At 41.7% G+C, this 19,996-nt stretch overlaps 1 protein-coding gene across 1 annotated transcript in view; it reads left to right on the top strand.

Annotated features, from left to right (window-relative positions):
- Positions 1-19,996, top strand: part of LOC309811186 (uncharacterized protein) — a gene marked incomplete at its 3' end in the record, with an annotated part of 148,586 nt that overhangs the window by 68,333 nt on the left and 60,257 nt on the right. The window contains 6 exon segments of the mRNA XM_082633781.1: positions 3,422-3,582; positions 4,816-4,927; positions 6,354-6,403; positions 6,783-6,959; positions 13,808-13,925; positions 16,431-16,596. Coding sequence (XP_082489907.1) covers positions 3,422-3,582; positions 4,816-4,927; positions 6,354-6,403; positions 6,783-6,959; positions 13,808-13,925; positions 16,431-16,596 — 784 coding nt within the window.

Below are 19,996 nucleotides of genomic sequence, written 5' to 3'. Positions count from 1 at the left end.
AGGAAGCAAATGGTAAAAGTCACTGCATAGGCGGACAGAGCAGGGTGGGAAGGCATTAGAGTAATAGCCTGGAAAGACTCACAGCACAAGGAGGGGTAGGAAGGCATTAGGGTTATTTATATACATATGCATATGTGAATATATATAGTAATATATATGTGTGTGTATTTATGTACTCTTCTACAAATGTGGACAGGAGAGGTCTAATGATATAGTAAGGAGGAATAAATGATGGAGACATCGAGAGGGAACAAGAGGAAGGGAAAGGAGGAAGGAAGGAAAGAGACAGAGAATAAAATTGTTACTGTTATCAAAGCCAAAGATGGAGAGTGTTTCAAGAAGAAATGAGTCACCAAGGAAGATGTACAGATGACAAATAAGCACACAAGACAATGTTCAACAGCATTAGTTATTAGAGAAATGCAATTAAAACCCCAGTGAGCAACAACTGCATACCCATTAGAATGGTTAAAATTTAAACTAACTGTTCTGAGTCTTGGCAGGATGTGGAGGATCTGGAACTCTCATACACTGCTGATGGGAATGCACAATTGTCAGTTACCTTGGAAAACAGTTTGGCAGTTTCTTAGAAAGTTAAACATATATTTACCATATGATTCAGCCATTTTACTCCTAGGTATTAAGAGAAATGAAAGCACACGTCCATACAAAGACATACGTAAATGTTTATAGCAGCTTTATTTAAAATAGCCAAGAACTGGAAAAAAACCAAAACCCTGTCCATCACCAGGTGAATGGACAAACAAATTGTGATATATCTGTACAATGGAGTATTACTCAGCAATACAAAGAAATGAATTATTGACATATACAACAATATGGATGAAGCCAGACCAAAAAAAGAATATATACTGCATGATTCCATTTATATAAAATTCTAGGAAATGCATTCTAATCTATAGTTGCAGAAAGCAGAGCAGTGGTTGCTTGAGGAAGGGGGCTGGGTGGGAGGGATGGCTCTGGTCATTATTTTGATTGCAGTAATGGTTTCACAGTTGTAGACATATGCCCAAACTTATCTAACTGTACACTTTAAGTATGTGTTGTTTATTGAATGTCCATTTTACCTAAATAAAGTTATTATTTTTAGGAGGAGGAAGAGGTGACGGAGGAAGAGGGAGAGGAGGAAAAAGTTGATAGAGTTAAATGTAGAGGGAAGAACCAGAAGAGTAGGAATTAAAATGAGGCTATTTTATATTCTCAAAAGTTCATTGCTGACTCTGAGAGAGCAATTCTAAGGGGGTTAGAGTGAAAGCCAGACTGCCAGAGTTAAGGAGTGACAGAATGATAGAAATGTAGAAGTAGGGTATTTTTACAGCTCCTGCATTAGTCTGCTGGGGCAGCCATACCAAAATACCATATACTGGGTGGCTTAAACAACAGAAATTAATTTTTTCGTAGTTCTGGAGGCTAGAAGTCCAAGATCAAGGAGCCAACATGATCAGCTTCTAGTGAGGGCTCTGTTCCTTACAGATGTCTGCATTTTCACTGTCCTCACAAGGCAGAGAGAGAGAAAGTTCTGGTGTCTCTTCCTCCTCTTATAAGGACACCAGCCCTATCAGATTCAGGCCCCACCCTTATGACCTCATCTAACCCTAATTACCTCCCAAAGGCCCCATTTCCAAATACCATCACTGGGGGTTAGGGCTTCAATGTAAGAATTTAGGGGGAGACACAAGCATTTAGTCCATAATAACTCTTTAAGAAGTTGGGTCAGAATTGAAGAGGAAGCTTGAGGTATCGGAGAATTAAGAATAAAATAGATGTGATCATATTTGTAGGAAGAGACTGGAAAAAAGGAAGAAAGTGAGGATAGAAACAAAAGATGGTCATGGTTGAGATTTTGAGTGCAACTTGAGGGAGTCAAGGATTTAAGGGTTCCACTTAGCAGCTTCTATGGTCCAGGCAAGGCAGTGAGCTAAGTGATGGATATACCTGAGCTCATGGATCCTCTCAGCAGCCCTAGGAGATGGAGGACATCATCCCCTTTTTCTAGGTGAGGAAACATGTTTTGAAAGGTTAGGGAACAGAGCCAAGATCACCAGCTGTGTGTCAGCACTAGGATCTGATTACAGAGCTTATTTTCTTCCCTCTTAGCTCACTCATAGCCTTTCGAAGACCTCTTGAGTCTTCTGAACTAGTATATTCTAATATTTCCAGGAGACTGGGGTAGCCCAAGAGTCTTCAGAAAAAATCAAGATGGAAACTTTAGCCTTTTTAACCCAAGATTTTTTCCTTTTGTCTCATTTTCCTTCAGTGTCCTTCAGTAATTCAGCTATGGAGAACTTATTTCTTTCTTTGAAGAAGAATAGTCTTTCCTTTGAAGGCTTAATATTTTTCTTTTAGTTAGTATTTTATTTTTTTTTTTTTTTTGCGGTATGCGGGCCTCTCACCGTTGTGGCCTCTCCCGTTGCGGAGCACAGGCTCCGGACGCGCAGGCCCAGCGGCCATGGCTCACGGGCCCAGCCGCTCCGCGGCACATGGGATCCTCCCAGACCGGGGCACGAACCCGTATCCCCTGCATCGGCAGGCGGACTCCCAACCACCGCGCCACCAGGGAGGCCCTAGTTAGTATTTTAGAAAAATGTAAAAGAATTCCATCCATCATGCCCTGTAGTTCCATAACCAATAGGAATATTGGAAGATACAGATTTCCCTTTTTTTCTTCCCCCTCTTCCTTCCCCACCCTCCCTCCACCTCTCCCTCTCTCATTATTACATTGTGCAGGGCAGCATATACAGCCCACCTCCATCTGCTTAGGCTATACAAGAATGGGCACCCTGAGATGATTTTTCAGATCTTGCAGCCATGAAGTTCATCAGCTATATTTCTTTTTTTTTTTTTTTTTTTTTTTTTTTTTTGCGGTATGCGGGCCTCTCACTGTTGTGGCCTCTCCCGTTGCGGAGCACAGGCTCCGAATGCGCAGGCCCAGCGGCCATGGCTCACGGGCCCAGCCGCTCCGCGGCATATGGGATCCTCCCAGACCGGGGCACGAACCCGTATCCCCTGCATCGGCAGGCGGACTCTCAACCACTGCGCCACCAGGGAGGCCCCCATCAGCTATATTTCTTGAGAGGCCAGTATACAAAGCACTCCAACTAGCCACCTTGTAAAATGGAGAGTTTTTTCTCAGAGCACCTTAGACAACTCTATTCTGGAAACAGTCACACTTAGTGCCTCACCCCTTCATTGTGTAAAATGGTATCTCTCTTCCGTTCACTCCCTTACTCTCTCCTCTCCTCCCCTTCTCTTCTCTCCCTTCCACTCCCTCCCACCCCCAGTATATCCAGCCATTTACATGTATGTGGGGTCAGTTATGGCTGTGAGATAATTTTACAGTCAGTACCACAGGACTTACAAATCCAACAAATTTAATTCACTTTGGTTTGAAACATTTTAGGAAATAAGTTTCTCAGGTCCGAGAAATCATAGTGGAATGGGTCCAACCAGAAGAAGAAATTCCAGAATTGTGAATGGCATAGAAAGCATGCTGTTAGCCACAACTCCAAAAGTCCCAGACACACTTATTCATCCTTCAGAAAGATTCCAGGCTACCAAAAGGTACTGCATGGGGGTGGCGGTGAAGGGTTGTTTATAATAACAAATGTGTCCTCGTTCAAGCCAGTTAATAACAGTATTATGGGATTGAAGGATGCCTAAACTCCCAGAGTCACCAGCATGTGTTAAATTTTTAAGACCTTGTCTGAAAACGTTATAAAACACCGAGAAGGCTCAGCTCCTTCTAATATGCTCCAGTCTATGAAGGAGAGTCAACAGTTCCTAATTTCAGACTCTTTTCTCTTCTCCCTCATCTCCTTTCTCTTTCTCTTCCCTTCTTCCCCTCCTTCTTCCCTCTTTCTATATTTTTCAAACTCCAACGAGGGTAGAACATAAGGAAGAAGAATATGAGCATGTCCAAATTTTCCACATCTATCTTAGGGCTTCCCTGGTGGCGCAGTGGTTGAGAGTCCGCCTGTCTTAAACAGAAAAGCACAGAACTACCCTCACTATTCTAACAAGGGTTTTTCCATTGCTTAGAATAATAGAATGGTACATTGTCAGAGAGGCACGGCATCTACAGACATATATCTATAAACCAGGGTTTCCCTATTATATCTTGATCTTGTATTCTGTAATAATTTGTATTACAGAATATGAGATTTGTATTCTGTAATAATTATGAATACTCTGAATATTTTATTGAGGCATACCAATGAGACTCTAGTCTAATTCTGGCAAATTTAGAATTTTTTTTCATTCTACATTTGGTATAAAATAAATATAAATTTACATATAAATATAAATTGGTACAAAATCACAGGCAAAGCTACTCTGCTTCTCAAGATGCCATTAATCTGACACATGGCCAGAGTCTGAGTGCTCTAAATTCACATTCCCAGTGTGTGGATGGGAGATTTAAGACCAATGTGTCTAGTCAAGAGGACCCTTAGGAGGCCACTTCAGTCCAGGTACCCCTACAGTTCAGACCAGGAGGGCACAAAGGGACCTTGGGAGTACAAACACTGGGCCAGGCTATGAAGTTTGGGAGTGAGGAGGGACTGACGATGCATGCTTCAGGCACATGGGGGTCCCCAACAAGGATGGTGACATATCAGCATCCCCAGTGAATATAAGAGAAACACTTGGAGCAGGTAAGAACCACAGAAACAGAGCTGCCTGATCTCCTGCAGCAATGCCCAGTATGCAGCCCCAGTTGTTCCTGTCCACCAGTCTTATTGTTATATGTCCATTTACCTCCTGCCTTGGGCTCACATGTCTCTGTTCACTTGTCAGGGCTCTGGAAGCTTTCGTGTCTATTCAACTAGAAAACGTGGGGCTGCGGGACATGATACTGAACGCCTTCCTCCTCAGGAAACAAGCCATGGCTAACAGAATGAAGAACCTCGTGAGTGTAGTAAGAAGGGCTCCCTAAAGATCTCATCATCTTTTACATTTGAGCAAATAAAAATTCTTAACTTGGAACCTGTTGCTTTCAGCCTATTTGGATAGAACTCTTGAAAATATAAAGAAATGAAAAAGAGAGTTCAATAAGAAATAGAAAGGAAGGAATTCAAGCTAATTGCAGTCTAGTTTTTAAAATATGTGCATTTTTCCAAGGGCACATTTTGTTTTGTCGCTTTCTAAGCAGAACTAGTTTCAGCACCTGCTCTGGAACATTTGACAACTCCTGAGTGACCCACAGGTGCTTAGCGGGTTTAGACAAGGTGTGCAAGGGCTCTTGCCATCAAATTCACCTGTTATCTTGGTTTTTCAGACACTACCACCATGTTTCTATTAAACAGTTTTATACTAACCTAATCTTTTGAGAAGTATTATGAAATTCAAACCTTTGTCAATTAAAAGTGTTGCTTAATTTTATGGATATTATTTCATTATTCATTAATTTTTTGATGAAGAAGTCCTTAGGCTAATATATAGTTATTTGGGAATGAAATGACAAGGTTCACAATCTCTAGGCTTTGTCCATACCTGTGACTGAAAAGGAAGGACTTCAATTTACCTAATCAAGTTCTACAAATTGGATATGATGGAGGCTAGACCTTCTAGATTACTGCTGAGCAATAATGGGGGCAAAGGACTTCTTTTGATAAGTAATTAAGTAAATTACTTTGATAAGTAAATTACTTTTTTAACTAAAATATTCAAAAAATATTACCAAGTGAAAAGTATATTAGCTCATTAACTGCCCTTCAGGAATATCCAATGCCTATCAGATTAGAAAGGGTTCAGACAATATAACTGTCAGTTTTGTCAAGGTCTGGGATTTTAGCCTACTTATAAGCTAATAAGTTAGCCTGTTACTGTTCTGAGTGTGCTGGCAGAGGACACAAGACTCCTAGGTCAGAGGCAAAGAACTTTGTTACTCACAGCAGAGCCAGCCTCATGAGCTTCATGTTTGTGCCATTTCCTTTTGCCTCCCAGGTCCCACAGGGGCAACATGGAGGAGCCGAGGTACACTCAGTTTTGTGTCACAGTTGAGTAACATTGAGCTTGGGAATCCACCTGCTCTTTTTTCTAGAGAGAGATGTTACCTCATCCCTCCAGACTGCTCTCTGCAAACATAACCCTGAGAAATGGTTCAGGTAAAGAGTGGTAAGGGCCTTGAATTCTTGGCATACTCACAAGATGTGCTGGAGTAGGAAAGGCCCACAGAGGAGTATCTCCCAGTAGGTTGACCTTCAGAAAGAATATCTGAGCTGTGTGGCCTTCTCCTGCTTTAAGTTAGCTATAAGTTGGTACAGATGTATTAGCTTGAGGAATTCTTATAGTCAACTGTCTAATAGGAAAACTGTCATTCTCTTTTATCACAGGATGAAATTGGGAAAGTCAAGAGAGACGTTATAGTTGAATATTGCCAGAAGTAAGTATAGTATATGTGAACTACACATGCTGATTTATGACTCTGAACTCAATAAACAACAGTATTATACAGAAATCCATACAATTAATCAGCTGGTTTGTGTTTAAATAAGCCATAGTCCTACTGGATAAAAGCAAATTAAACTGTCTTCTGACACACAGAGGAAGCAGTATCAGAAGTGACGACTAAGAGGCACTTGGAAGAGATCCATGTCTCTGCCTTCAGACAATAGCAACCTGACCAAGACAGAATTTTCTTCTTGACAGATGTCCTCTATTCTCTTTGAAAAGTCTCCAGGAACTTATATCCTGGAACTTACGTGAGAGATGGAACAACTTGGATTCACCTCTGCACATCATCTCTTCTTCTGACATTTTAGATTCAACCACCACATGTCTCACTATGCTCTTCGGGGACAGATCATGGCATACTGCTACAGCCTGAGAACCCTGCTGGACGATTTCCCTACCATCAGAGATACCTTTTTCGTGGTGGGACAACCACAAGAAAAGAAGGGGTCGAGGGACTCCAAGGAGGGCCTCAAGACTGACCCCAGGTGCAGAATTTTCTTTAGAGCTTGTTATTCCCCCTCCCCATCCCACTTCTCCTAGGGGAGAGGTTTGTTAAGTTTGGTATGGAAATCTTGCTCCCTTTAACGTATTTAACCTTGATCTTCTGGTCCAGAAGGGGAAAAGAAAGAGCTAACGCTCCAAGAATAAGTGTATCTTTGTATTTGAACGCAAAAGGAGTTCTTTGTTTATGGGCTGTTTGACTACTTTTTCAATCTATGAAGTTTTGTTTACCCCTGGAGTACCCAGCGATTTTCATCAGTCACACCCTTTTACATAGGCCAGCATCTAAAGTAAGCAAACAAATAAGTAAATTTAATCTTGAACTGTTTCTGGCTTCAAATATTTTACTCAGTGGAGTAGAAAAAATATTCAGGAAAAAACAAAACAAAACAATGATACTCCAGTGCTTTGGATAAATCAGTGTCCTTCCGTACTTCACTGATAGAGAAAAAAATATATATGTAGCATGATATTAAGTGATAAGAGTGGAACTGCTTCCATACCTCCTTATCATGCCTTATCCAGTTTTCCAGATGTTCGTAATTCAGCCTACCTAGAGTTCACTCACTTGGATGGAGGAGTTGGCATACCTGTGCTGTAAGTGACCAAATTTACTTTGAGGAAAAAAAAAGGGGGTATTACACGGTTACACAGCCTCCAAGAGGGAGCAAAAACACCCTATAGGGTGAGCTGCCTTCCCTCCTTACTCTTTCCCTTTTGGTGTGGCACAGAGTTTAGTTCTGAGTAAGAGTAATAATAAATATGATCACAGAACAGAAAGATGGAAGGGAATTGAAAGACCATTTGTATCAGACCACTCTTTCACTCACTTATCATTCATGGATTATTCAACCATTATTTGTTCAGTGCTTAGTTAGTACCAAGTACTTTGTTATGTATACTGGAGTTACAAAGGTGAATAAGTCATTTTGACTCTGGCAATAAATTCAGTCTAGTGGAGGAAATCTCTATAAACAAACAAGTCACTTCAAAGATTTCAAAGATAACATGTTAGAGTTATGTGAAAGTCCTGTGAGGACACAAAAGAGGAAGTGTTGAACTCTAGCCCAGGGCCTCAGGGAGAAAGTCAAAGAAGAGGTGACAGGTAAGTTGGAGTTCACCAAGGAAAAGGTGATGATAGAACAGACTAGAGAATGCTAGAGAATCAAAGAAGTTGAGTCTCTGCCCTTGGCTGACTGATAGCTGGCTATCAAAATAGTGGCCAATCTGACCTTGATACTTATAAGATGACCAGTTTGTGGATTACCAGTGTTTTGTCTCATGAGCCCAGCCAGTACATTCACTTGGGTAGAATTCAGGATTTACCTAATGGAAGAATGCATTAGAGAGAGAAGCAGGGCAAAAAATACCTCAGGAGACTGATAATTTTGCTGAAAGTTTGAGTGGACATCTATTGCCCAGTGATGCTGAAGTGCATCTTTCTTTCATATAAAAACATCACAGGATAATCCTCTAAGACTTCTTAGTTCCATTTTCTCATCCACCCAATAGCCATGTCAACCATTTATAAACCCAATCTACATTTGGGTCAAATTTTAAAAATAGTTTACAGAACTCTAACCGTGAGTTCACTACATTCTTATTTAGGATAAATGGATTAAGGAAGTCTATTTTGGTTTCTGATCTGTTTTATTTGCAGCCACCAAATAAGGAGGTCAGGATGTAGAGAGGGAAAAAAAAAATCTCTCCAACTTGCAGGTTTTGCTCTATTCCGTTATTGGGTTTTTTTGTTCATTTTTGTTTGTTTGTTTGTTTGTTTGTTTTGTAGATGATATGTGTTACCTAAAGATTAAGGGAAACAGTCATTTAAGGGGGAGAGGCTAGAGCCCTAAATTGTCTGGTCAGTTAATGTGTGATCATTTCAGGACAGGGCTTTGGTCTAGGAAAGTGTGAGCAAAGGGAGTGCCCACCCAGAGCCCAAGTCATATAGTCAGGCAGTGGATGAACAGCAACTGATACAGATTCAGCAGTTCTCCACTACACCCATCTCCTGCTTCCTAAAACCTCTAGATTTTAACATGTCCCTTTTAATACACTCACATGAAATGGAGCATGGAGAAAGGAAGTTCTGTCTTCTGTGGAAGTTTGGAAAAGGTACTGTATATAATTCTAACGCTAACCCTAACCCTAACCCCAAAGTCTATGATTCCATGCATTGAGTATTAATAAGAAATGAACCTCAGCCACAAGAAGGTATAATAGAGAGAGCCATGGCCCGAGAATTAGAATGTTGGACTTTACCCGGCATAGTCATAGGTTGTTCTGAGGTCTCGGGCAAATCACTTTTCTTCAATCTCTGGACTTCAACTTTCCATCAAATAAGTGAGATTGAAGCAGCTCTCTGAAGTTAAACATGCTAAGATTCTTAGTGCTAAATTGTCTAGAGCTTTATTCCAAGGAATAGGACTGCTCAGGAAAGACTTGCTGGGAAGGGAGCCATCTAAGAATGTTCATGAAATGATCAGTGGGAATCATCCCAGGTCAAGATTAACTAGAGATAAAGGGACAGAGTTGAGGAATGAGGGTCATGAAGAACAGAGGTCCTCACCTTATTCCTAAAATAAGGAGTTGTGTTAGATCAAGGATAAGAAATATTTAATTTTAAATGTCAATTCTGTGTCCTGCTGAGGGTTCTAAGATATCCCAAGCTTGTGATATTGTTGTGATTGATTGGCAATGTCATACCATGTTCAAGGAAAGGGAGAAAGGAGGCCTCCCTGCTTGTGTTTGCCATCCCCTTGTCTAGAAGAGCCCCATATATTCTGTAGGTTTAAAATTCTAAGATGCTACTTAATCCTTAAAGGCTGTAACATACTGTTTAGTTTTAGCAGAGACACCCTGCCCCTAAACCAGAACCTAAATAGAAGAGGAGCCAAGAGAAGCTCTCCTCCAAGAATGATGCCCCTTGAGGGCTCTATGTCCTTCATGGCTCTAGAGGAGCCTGGAGTCTGGAGACTGGGATGACACTTGGCCACACTCCCAGGAGCCATGGTGCTGGCTGATAGAGGAGTGAAGAAGGGACAGAAAGAGAGGACACTAACATTCAAGCCCCTACTGTGTGACAGCCAGATCCACCACTATGCCACACTGCTGCTTTATGAGGATTAGAAGAAAGCACGGTTTCCCCCGGGCAGGGGTAGCCCCATGCCAGGGTGCAGAGCTTGGCAAGTAAAGTATAGGCTGGATCTCAGCCACTGCTGGTTGCCTCAGGGCACAATCTGAACAACAGTACATGGTAGCCTTGGTGCCAAGCACTGTATAGCAATGAATTAGACATGGTTCTTTCCCTTCAGGCAAGGGGAAATAGGCAATTACAGTACATTGTGATAAAGAATAAAATTAAAATATAATGAAAGCACTCACCAGGAAATATTCAGTATTATCTGAAGGAGCAGGGAGGTGGGGATGAGGAGCTAGGTGGGCTTCAGGGAAGAGGGGACACTAACCTGGGTCTTGAAGGATGACTAGTGTTTCAGGTGCACAAGGAAAAGAAATTCAGTTCAAGCTGGGAGACCCGCATGTGTAATGGCACAGAGATATGAGACAGCATGTGGACCTCCCAGTGGCCCCTGTCCAAGGTATGTGAGGATGAGTTGGGGAAGCAGAATGTACAGCACGAAGGGCCAGATCCAGAAGTCTGCCATTTGTCCTTCAACAAACAGGGAGAAGGGGGCAAGATGATTGTCAGCGACCATTTAGGGACCTACTAAAACTGTACAGACAGGAGATGTTTAGGAAGTGAAATCAGCTAGGCCAGGTGCTAGATTTAATGCAGAACTGAGTGAGGAGAAGGAAGAGGAATCTAGGATGTCACCCAGAGTCTCTGGCTTGGGTGAATAAAAAGATGGCAGTGTTGCTGTTGTTTAATGGGTACAGAGTTTCAGTTTTGGAATATGGAAAAATTTTTTTTCTGGACATAAATGGTGGTGATGGTTGCACATCAGTGTTAATATACTTCATGCCACTGAAATGTGCACTTAAAAACAGTTAAAATGGTGAATTTTATGTTATGTATGTTTTATCACATTTTATAATGGAGGAAAAAAAGAATGTTAATGCCATTAAGAGGAGAGATATGGAGGGGGAGATAATGAATCATAGCTCAGAAGCCCCTGTTGTGAATTTCTTCCCTTGGTCTCCCACCAAGTCTCAGACGCTTCTTATTCTGGATGTTTTCCACTTTCACATACTTCCATTCCTCCATGCTTCTATCATAGCATCATGCTCGCAGGTCTAGCTGCCTCTGGAATGTAAGATCCTTGAGGGAAGAGATTGTCTTCACTTCATATCCTGTGTGTGTGCCTGTGCCTTTGACCTTGGTTTGAAAGGGAGGATGGGGAGGGGAGAGTGAGCCCACAGGAAGTGGGGGCAGTTCCAGCCCCTTTAATTCAATTATGAAATAACAGATCATGTCATCATCTGCTGCTAGGAATTTGGTATGAGGCTTAAGGAAATCTTGGAGTTGTTGAAAAAGGAAATGGACATGAGAACTGATCAAAGGAAAGAAAACCATTTTCCCTGGCATGACACAGCTCAGGCTGGAAACCATTTATTTGTTGCTGCATCGATGTAATTAGCGGTGTGATTTCCTCTCGCTGTGCTCAGCAGCATGCAACTAGAAGCAGAAAGCAGACTAGCTAGAGGGATCCAGAGCTGGGGTTTTGCTAGATAAGTGGGTCAAAAGCAGGGAACTGAAGGTGCTGGTGGGAGAGTAGTTCATGTGCTTGGCTGTGAGACCCAGTGTGGGTAGGGAAGGGAGTAGTGGGGGTCAGAATGGAACTGACAGATGGAAGGGGAGGCCAGAGGGCTGGATGACGTCAAGGAGCATATTTTGTGGGGATGAAGGAGGTTTAGTGGGAGTGAATGAGTGAGAAAACTGGAAGAATAAAAGGTTGAGCTGGAAAGTAGGATATTTGAGTTTAAGTCTTTAGAGGTGATATGGTTCCGGGTGATGATAAGGTCTGGAGTGTGGCCCTGGAGTGGGCGGTGAAGGAGAATGGAGGTGAAGGGGGTGATGTTGAGCAGGTCGAGGAATTGTCAGGCCGCTGAGTTGGTGGGCCATCACAGGTGGGGAAGAATCCTCCTTGCAGGGCTGAGAACCAGGCTTTGCTCCTGCACTGAGCACCTAAAGCTTTCTGCTGCCCTCTCTGTCCCCTTTCAGTAGAGGGCTACCTGCTGCAGGCAGGGGTAGAAATGGCAGGAAATAACGGATGAGAAGGAAAGGATAACATCTGGTAGAGGGCCCTGTGGCTCCAGGAACACATGTGCTTCTCAGAGGCCAAGACTGAGTTCAGCCACACTGCTGCCTGCCCCATGGCCCACAGACCTGTGTGCTCAGGCACTGGCCTTATGACTTTTTATTGTTGATAGTCAGTGTTTGCTTGGGGCACCTTCAAACAAATAATAGAGATAAGACGAGCTTAAGCTGGTTTTGACCTACTCCAGGACAGGATAGTCTAACTTTGTGGTTGCTGAAATAAGAGAAGTTCTCCAAACTAACACCACCATACTTTGTTCCTGAGCTTCAAATTACCTGATTAAAACCCTGAGACTTGAGACTACTCCAAGTAGAGTTTTAGTAATTTGAAGTTTCATATTCAGAATGTTTGATATCAAAAACATTCAGCCCTCAGTTAAAATGAATTACATTTTACTTCTAGAAATGGAAAGGGTCATCTGAGTCTCTCCTAAGGACCCAGAAATAATGACAGTCAAAAAATGCCCCTGTGATTTCCAAAAGGCTCCCTAGAAGGTGAGACCCTCCGGTTGAGAGTCCTTGCTATAGACAACGGAGTGGGAATGGAAACTGGGTACAAGAGAGCAATAGGATCAATAGGACCTGAGTGATAAAGGAGGAAGCATCTAAAAATGACTCCCTGGTTTCTGGTTTTGAGGACTTGGGGGTTGTGTTTCTTTTAACACAGGAGGAAGCCCGGGATCGGGGTGCGGGTGGGGGTGAGGAGTTCAGTTCTTGCCTTTTTTGACTGAGGTGCCCTGAGGCACTGCCAGCCAAGGTGGAGCAAGTTGGGACTCTGGAGCTGTGGAAGGGCTTCGGAGGAGCTGGAGACATTCTGTTTCCCAGGCCAGGTAGTGGGTACCTGGGCTTGTGTGAATCCTTACACCAGACATATATGAATTATGTATTTGTATGTAAACCAGTAACGAAGAGATAGCAATACTGCTGCCTAAGAAATGATCAAGTATTTGAAGGAGGAAGAAAGGAGAAAGAAGGAAAAGAGGGCCAGAGTCTAGAGAACCTGGCGGGAAACGTGGTGGAGAGAGAAGGAAAATAGAGGCTGGTCTCCAGAGCCTGGATTCTAGAACTAGACAGACCTGCACTTAAATCTCAACTTCATCTCTTAGGAGCTGGATAGGAAAGATCTACGTAGCCTGGTAGGGCCTCAGTTTTCTCACCTGTGAAACAGGAACGACATAGAAACATCCCAAGGTTGTCGTAAGAATTAAGTGAGAAAATGTCACCCCAGGTATGGTGCTGGCACTTAATTTATGCCCTCCGCTTCCTTTCTTATTACACCTTTCCCTCCCCCTGTGCCCACTCCTTCCTCCCGATAACAGCTGAAGCTAAAACCAACCCAACTGCTCTTCTCCTGTTGAGTTATTTATAACTGTGGCCACTTGTGAGCAGCCTGAAAAGGAGGGCTGCTGCCCTTGGGCTTAGACGCTGAGTGTGTGTGTCACCACAACGTGGGCTCTGGGGCTGTGGCTGGAGGGCGGTGGTATAAGTTCATGCCAGACGCCCCTTTTAGAAAGAGAAATGCTGTACTCCCGGAGTTTTCTTCTCATGCCGCAGGAGTTTTCAGCCCTGGCCGCGATGTTTGCTGCCTGCTGACGGGAAAGTCTTCCTCAGTTTATGGTTCATACCCCATCCTTCTGAAGTGCTGATTATGTTCAAAACTCTGCCTGAAAAGGTTTGTATTTTTTTATGTGTGCCAGAATGGAAATTGGCTTTTTTTATGTCCCACAGTTAAACATATCAATTTCAGAGAATATCTCTTGTTTTTTTTTTTTCAGGAATACCTAATAACTGAAATCTCACAGCTCCTCATGTTTTTGCCTGCTTTATTATATTTTCCCTTGTGCCTCATTATTTCATAGTTCTGTTTCTTCATGGTCGTTACTGAACACTAATTGGAGCTTCCGACATTCCTTATTAATCCTTAATTTCCTCCACAACGCCAAGAAAACCCCACCCTGATGCACTAAAACTAAGGAGAGGTTGAGATCGCACTTAATCACAGTCGTTAGCTGGTTCCTGTTTTTTGCGGGGTTCCTCTAAGTACCTCATTTACTGATAGAGGGTGACCATTAAAAAAGAGTAGATATAGAAATATATAAAGCATTCAAGTATTAGTTAAATAAAATGCAACGTTGAAAATGGCAATTTGGGAACATTCTGATTTTTCTTTGTAAGTGAAAACCCGTTTAGCAATTTAGGTTTCTTACCCTTTCTTTCTTCCCCCCAGGTTTATTGAGGCGTAATTAACAAATAAAATTGTATATATTTAAAGTGTACAGCATGATGATTTGACATACATATACATTGTGAAATGATTACCACAGTTAAGCTAATTAATACATTTATCACCTCACATAGTTACCTTTTTTTTTGGAGGTGAGAATGCTTGTCTAACTCTCTTAACAAATTTCAAGTATAAAATACAATGTTATTAACTATAGTCACCATGCTGTACATTAGATCCTCAGAACTTATTTATCTTATAAATAAAGTTTGTACCTTTTGACCAACATCAGCCCATCTCCCCCATCCCGTGGCAACCACCTTTCTGTAAGTTTGACCTTTTCATTTTGATTAGATTCCACATATAAATGAGATCATACAGTGTATGTCTTTCTCTGTCTGGCTTATTTCACTTAGCATAATGTCATCCAAGTTTACCCATGTTGTTGTAAATGGCAAGGTTTTCTTCTTTTTTATGTCTAAATAATATTCCTGTGTGTTTGCATGCATGTGTGTGTGACGTTTTCTTTATCCATTTATCCATCCACTGGACAGTTAGGTTGTTTCCATATCTTGGCTATTGTGAGTAATGCTACATGGAAGTATGAATAATCTCCTTGATATACTGATTTTATTTCCTTTGGATATATACTCAGAAGTGGGATTGCTGGATCATATGGTAATTTTACATGCAACAGAATGAAACTGAATCCCTATCTTACACCAATCACAAAAATTAACTTCAGGTGGATTAAATACTTAACTGTAAGACTGGAAACCCTAAAATCAGAGAGGAAAACAGGGAAAAAGCTCTTTGACACCAGTCTTGGCAATGATTTTTTGGATATAACAACAAAAGCACAGGCAACAAAAGCAAAAATAAACAAGTGGGATAACATCAAACTAAAAGGTCTCTGCTAGTAAAGAAAAAAATCAACAAAAGGAGAAGGCAACCTACATAATGGGAGAAAATATTTGCAAACTATATATCTGATAAGGGGGTAATACCTAAAATATGTAAGGAACTCATATAACGCAAAAGCAAAAACAAAACAAAGAAAAACAATTTTTAAACCAATAATCCAATTTTAAAATGGTCAAAGGACCTGAACAGACATTTTTCCAAAGGAGATATACCAATGACCAATACATAAATGAAAAGGTGCTCAGTATCACTAATCATCGGGGAAATGCAAATCAAAACCATGATGAGCTATCACCTCACACCTGTTAGGATGGCTATTATAAAAAAAGACAAGTGAAAACCAGTCTTGGTGAGGGTGTGGAGAAAAGGGGACACTTGTGCACCTTTGGTAGGAATGTCAGTTGGTGCAGCCACTATGGAAAACAGTATGGAGATTCCACAAAAAATTAGAAATAGAACTACCCTTTATTTCATTCATTCACGGAAGAATTTTTAGGGTTTTTAAAAATATATAAAACTACTACCTTCTGCAGTTAAATCATAATTTTTCTCTTTTCCTTCACTGAATGTTGATACCTATGATCCATTGTTTGTTTTTCAGTCATGTGTTAAACTGTGTTGATAAGTAGTTATGTTTTGCTTATTTTGGTATTCCCTCAGGGCAATGTTGTCTGAATATGAGTCCCTGCTAGGAATGCATTTGTGACCCTTGTAATTCATTGATTGTTAGTCATACAAACACATTTTGATGTGTTTTTGGCCTCCAATGGCTTTAAGCAAAGAGAAACACTTTGCTTTAATTCCCCGGCCGGAGTTACCTTGTCCAAAGACATATATAACCTGAGTTCATGAAAAGGCTTGTTCTTTTTTCCAGATATTATCCTGTAACTATTATCCTGTATTATACTGTGAAAATGTTTATCTAAATATTCTTGTTTAAGTGTATTATTCCTAATCAATGCTCATATATTTTTATATCCCTTTAGAAGCTTCTTGAAAATTATTTCCTTGTATTGATTTTACCCACAGGTAGCTTTTAGAGCCTTCAAGCTAACTCTACAGCTGATAGCCCCTCTCCATGGCATTGTGGCCTGCCTCTTCAGTTTGGCTAAACTTGGAAATTGTCCAGCATGTTTTGAATTTCCTCTAAGTCCTAACCCTCTGAGAGGCGACTGGGGAGGAACTAAGGGTATTGGTAAGTGATTAAAGGTGATTAAAATTGCCTTCAATATTCAGTTGAAATTCCACGAAGCTCTTTTTTTTTTTTTAGCTTTATTGAGGCCTAATTGAAGAATAAAATTGTCATATATTTGAAGTGAACAACTTTATATTTGATATACATATACATTGTGAAAGGATTTCCCCCATCCAGTTAATTACTATGAAGCTCTTAATACCTGGAAAGACAGGACTAAAATATTTCCTCATAAATGACAGAAGGGCAAAGGGAAAGTCCCATTATACACTGCCTCCAAACGGCTTGATTCCACATTTACAGGTTAAACCATGAAGTATGCCAAGTCAGAATTTGGGGGGCCTGGGTTTTTACCCTGCCTCTGTCACTTGGTTTACTAAAAGCTGGGCACTTTACTCCCTGGCTCTATGTTTGTCATCTGTAAAACAGGGGTGACAACACCTGTCTCAGAGAGATGTTCTGTGGATTAAAATCTGTAAAAACTCTAGAAGGATATACAAGTCCCCATTAAATATTAGCTTTGCTTTCATTCCCTTTCCCCTTCTGGGCTTCGTGAACTAATGTGGCAAGGTCAAGGCCAAGCATTCACTGTCAAGAAGCTTGCAGACAGCCCTCAGTTAGCTAACAATGACCCGGTAGTCCTGTTAGTAAGAATAGTTGAGGCTTTTGTTTTATCTGCCCAGTGCTAATCCGTGAACTCTAACTCAGCACAAGTTCTCAGATAAATGCATGAGGTAAACTAAAGACACTGAAATGCTTAGTAAGCTGGGTTTATCAGAAGCAGTGAAACTGGTCTTACTATTTTAATAATTTGACTCCCATCCTAATTATGTCATTAGTCATGTAAATAATAAATATTAATCAATTAATAGCAGTATATTATAACATAGTAGACAAGGATTTTAAAGTGTGAGAAGAGCCAAAGAAATGAGGTAACATGCCTATCTAAACTTAGTGGTCTTAAAACAAACATGATATAATCTGAATCTATTCCTCTCTGGGCGGTGCATCAAGGAAATGTTTGTGGGAGATTCTGACTTGTTCCAGGAGGAAGATTGATGCCTGTATCTGAGCAGAGGCAGCATGAGGAAGGGAAGGGGTTGGTGCTACCTCAGCAGAGCACAGAATTCTTGCAGGCCTACTAGCAAGTCTTCAATATAAGCATCAAGAGATTACAGAAGTTCCAAAGCACTCTTAGCTCCTTTCCTTTTGCTAATCTGGGGACTGTCGTAAGGGGTTAACTCAGAAAACAAACTAAGATGCTCTCCAGTGGAGCTGGATGTTGGGAGGGTGTGGGGCTGGACTGTAGATGAGGGACAGGAGAAAGGAGGATGGGCCAGGAAGAACGCTATCCCTGCCCTCGAGAAGATGAGATAGAAGCCAAGTTAGAGCCAGAGCCATGTTTCCAAACGAAGTCACTGCATAGGAAGTTCTGTAGCAGCTGGGAGGGAAGAGCCCGCAGGGAGGGTGATCTGGGGGGACTTGCCCTCACTTGAATCAATGGAGAAAAATAGGAGGGCTTGTCCTAAAGGGGGACAAGAAAAGGATACTGGCAAAGATAACAGGCAGGACTTATACATGGCCAGTCCAGAGAGAATGATGAACCCACCAGTGCAACACTGAGGGATGGTGGTAAATGAGGCCAAATTGTTGAGGACCTAGAATTGAGGATGAAGGAAATTGGTTTTTTACTATTTAAATGCTTATGAACCGGAAACCATTGAAATAATTGGGGCCCAGGCTTTCCAAGGTGTACAACTAGAGAGACACACCTTGACATGTTGCCAGTAAAAACATTTGTGCTCCAGGGAGAATGTGCAAAGTTTTACATACTCTGCTTTGCTGAAAATAGATAAAGGGCAAACTGAACTAAAAAAAATTCCATTCTAAGATAATCATCTTTTTTAAAAGGCTAGGCTGCTCAGTTCCTGGCCTGCTTCCCAGAGGAGCCAAGGAGAACTAAGGTGAAAAGAGGAGACGGGTCTGTTCATAGACCCATCCAACTCCTTTTAGCCATTTCAGAGCTGTTTGGAGTTAAAGTGACTTTTGAAGACTTATGTGCTTTAAAATATTTTTTAAAGAGACACTTCGAATTTCAGCTGTGGTCCTCCCACTTGACTGAGGAAGCAGCTCTTAGATACTGTGGGCTAGTTCTGTGGACCCTGCCAAATTTTCTCCTTCCCTGAAAGCCAGCAACTCCCTTTGGAGTCAGTGTGAAGCAGAGGTGGAATCAGAATGTAGGAGTTTACATTATGATTTTCTTGTAAAGGATTAGGAGGCCAATTAAACCCAGACACTACACACTGAGCTCAGGGTTTCAGGAACAAAATGTACTGGCTTTGAGTATTCACATGGAGGCAGGGCCACTGTGATTCTGCTCTCTCTGTCTGATTTCCCAAACGGAACCCTCCTGGGGAAAGGCACAAGAAGAGGCTCATTTGTTTCCTGGCGGAGGGTCTCCTCCCACCACCCCCACGACCACACGGCAACCATCTGCCCTTACTTCTCACAGACAGGCTGCCTTCCCTGCCTGTGCCTGCCATCTCTGCTCCCGCTGAGCCACGTGAGCCCACAAGAAAGGGAGGCCCAAATGAGGACTGTTATCAGTGCGTAACAAAGAAAAGGTAGGCCCTCCTCCACACCTGTACTTTAATGATAATGCCACCTGTCAGCACAGAACAATTTTGCTGGGAAGTGATCGTATAAAAGTGCACACACAGCATTATATAAACAGAAATGGAAATAATGAAAAGAGAAAAATCACCCGTAATCCAACCATTGTAACAAGTGAAATATTTCTATTTATCCTTACTTCCTTCTAGCCCTTGCCCAAATACATTTTACAGAGCTTTAATCACAGGGTATGTACAACTTCATATTCTTTTTTCATTGTCATTGCAGGGGATGATAAACCTTTTCCCCTGGTTGCTGCATAGCCTGACAGAGTGTATTGCTTGTAGACCAGCCACATTAGACCTTGAACAAATAAGGCTCACTGACCATCACTCCTCCCATCCAGTACAACATTCTTAAAGTTCTTGTACAATTTGATCTGTGACTCCTCTTCTGGTGGAAGTTTCTTTTCAGCCCAATATGACCAGCAGATTTATAGAGGATTCATAAAAACTAATGATTGGCCCCAATTCTTTTGTGGCTGGGAAAATACCCAAAAAACATTTTTCTGTGGTGTGTCAAACATCAAATGGATATGAAATCTGGACTGCTCATCTTTTCCTAAAGCCAAGAGCATATATTGCAAGTACATATTAGCAACCATTCTCAGACCTGGCTCTGCCCTGATCAGGCTCTCATGGACAGCCTCCCTGCTCCCTCACTTCCCCTGCCTTCCATGCCAGAAATGTAGGAAGAGATCCAGTACCGGGCCAGCTAGGGTACAAGG

Source organism: Mesoplodon mirus (assembly GCF_964341445.2).
Source record: "Mesoplodon mirus genome assembly, chromosome: 10".
NCBI lineage: Eukaryota > Metazoa > Chordata > Mammalia > Artiodactyla > Ziphiidae > Mesoplodon > Mesoplodon mirus.
The sequence above is the reverse complement of the archived record's forward strand: the minus strand, read 5'-3'. Positions and strand labels throughout refer to the sequence as shown.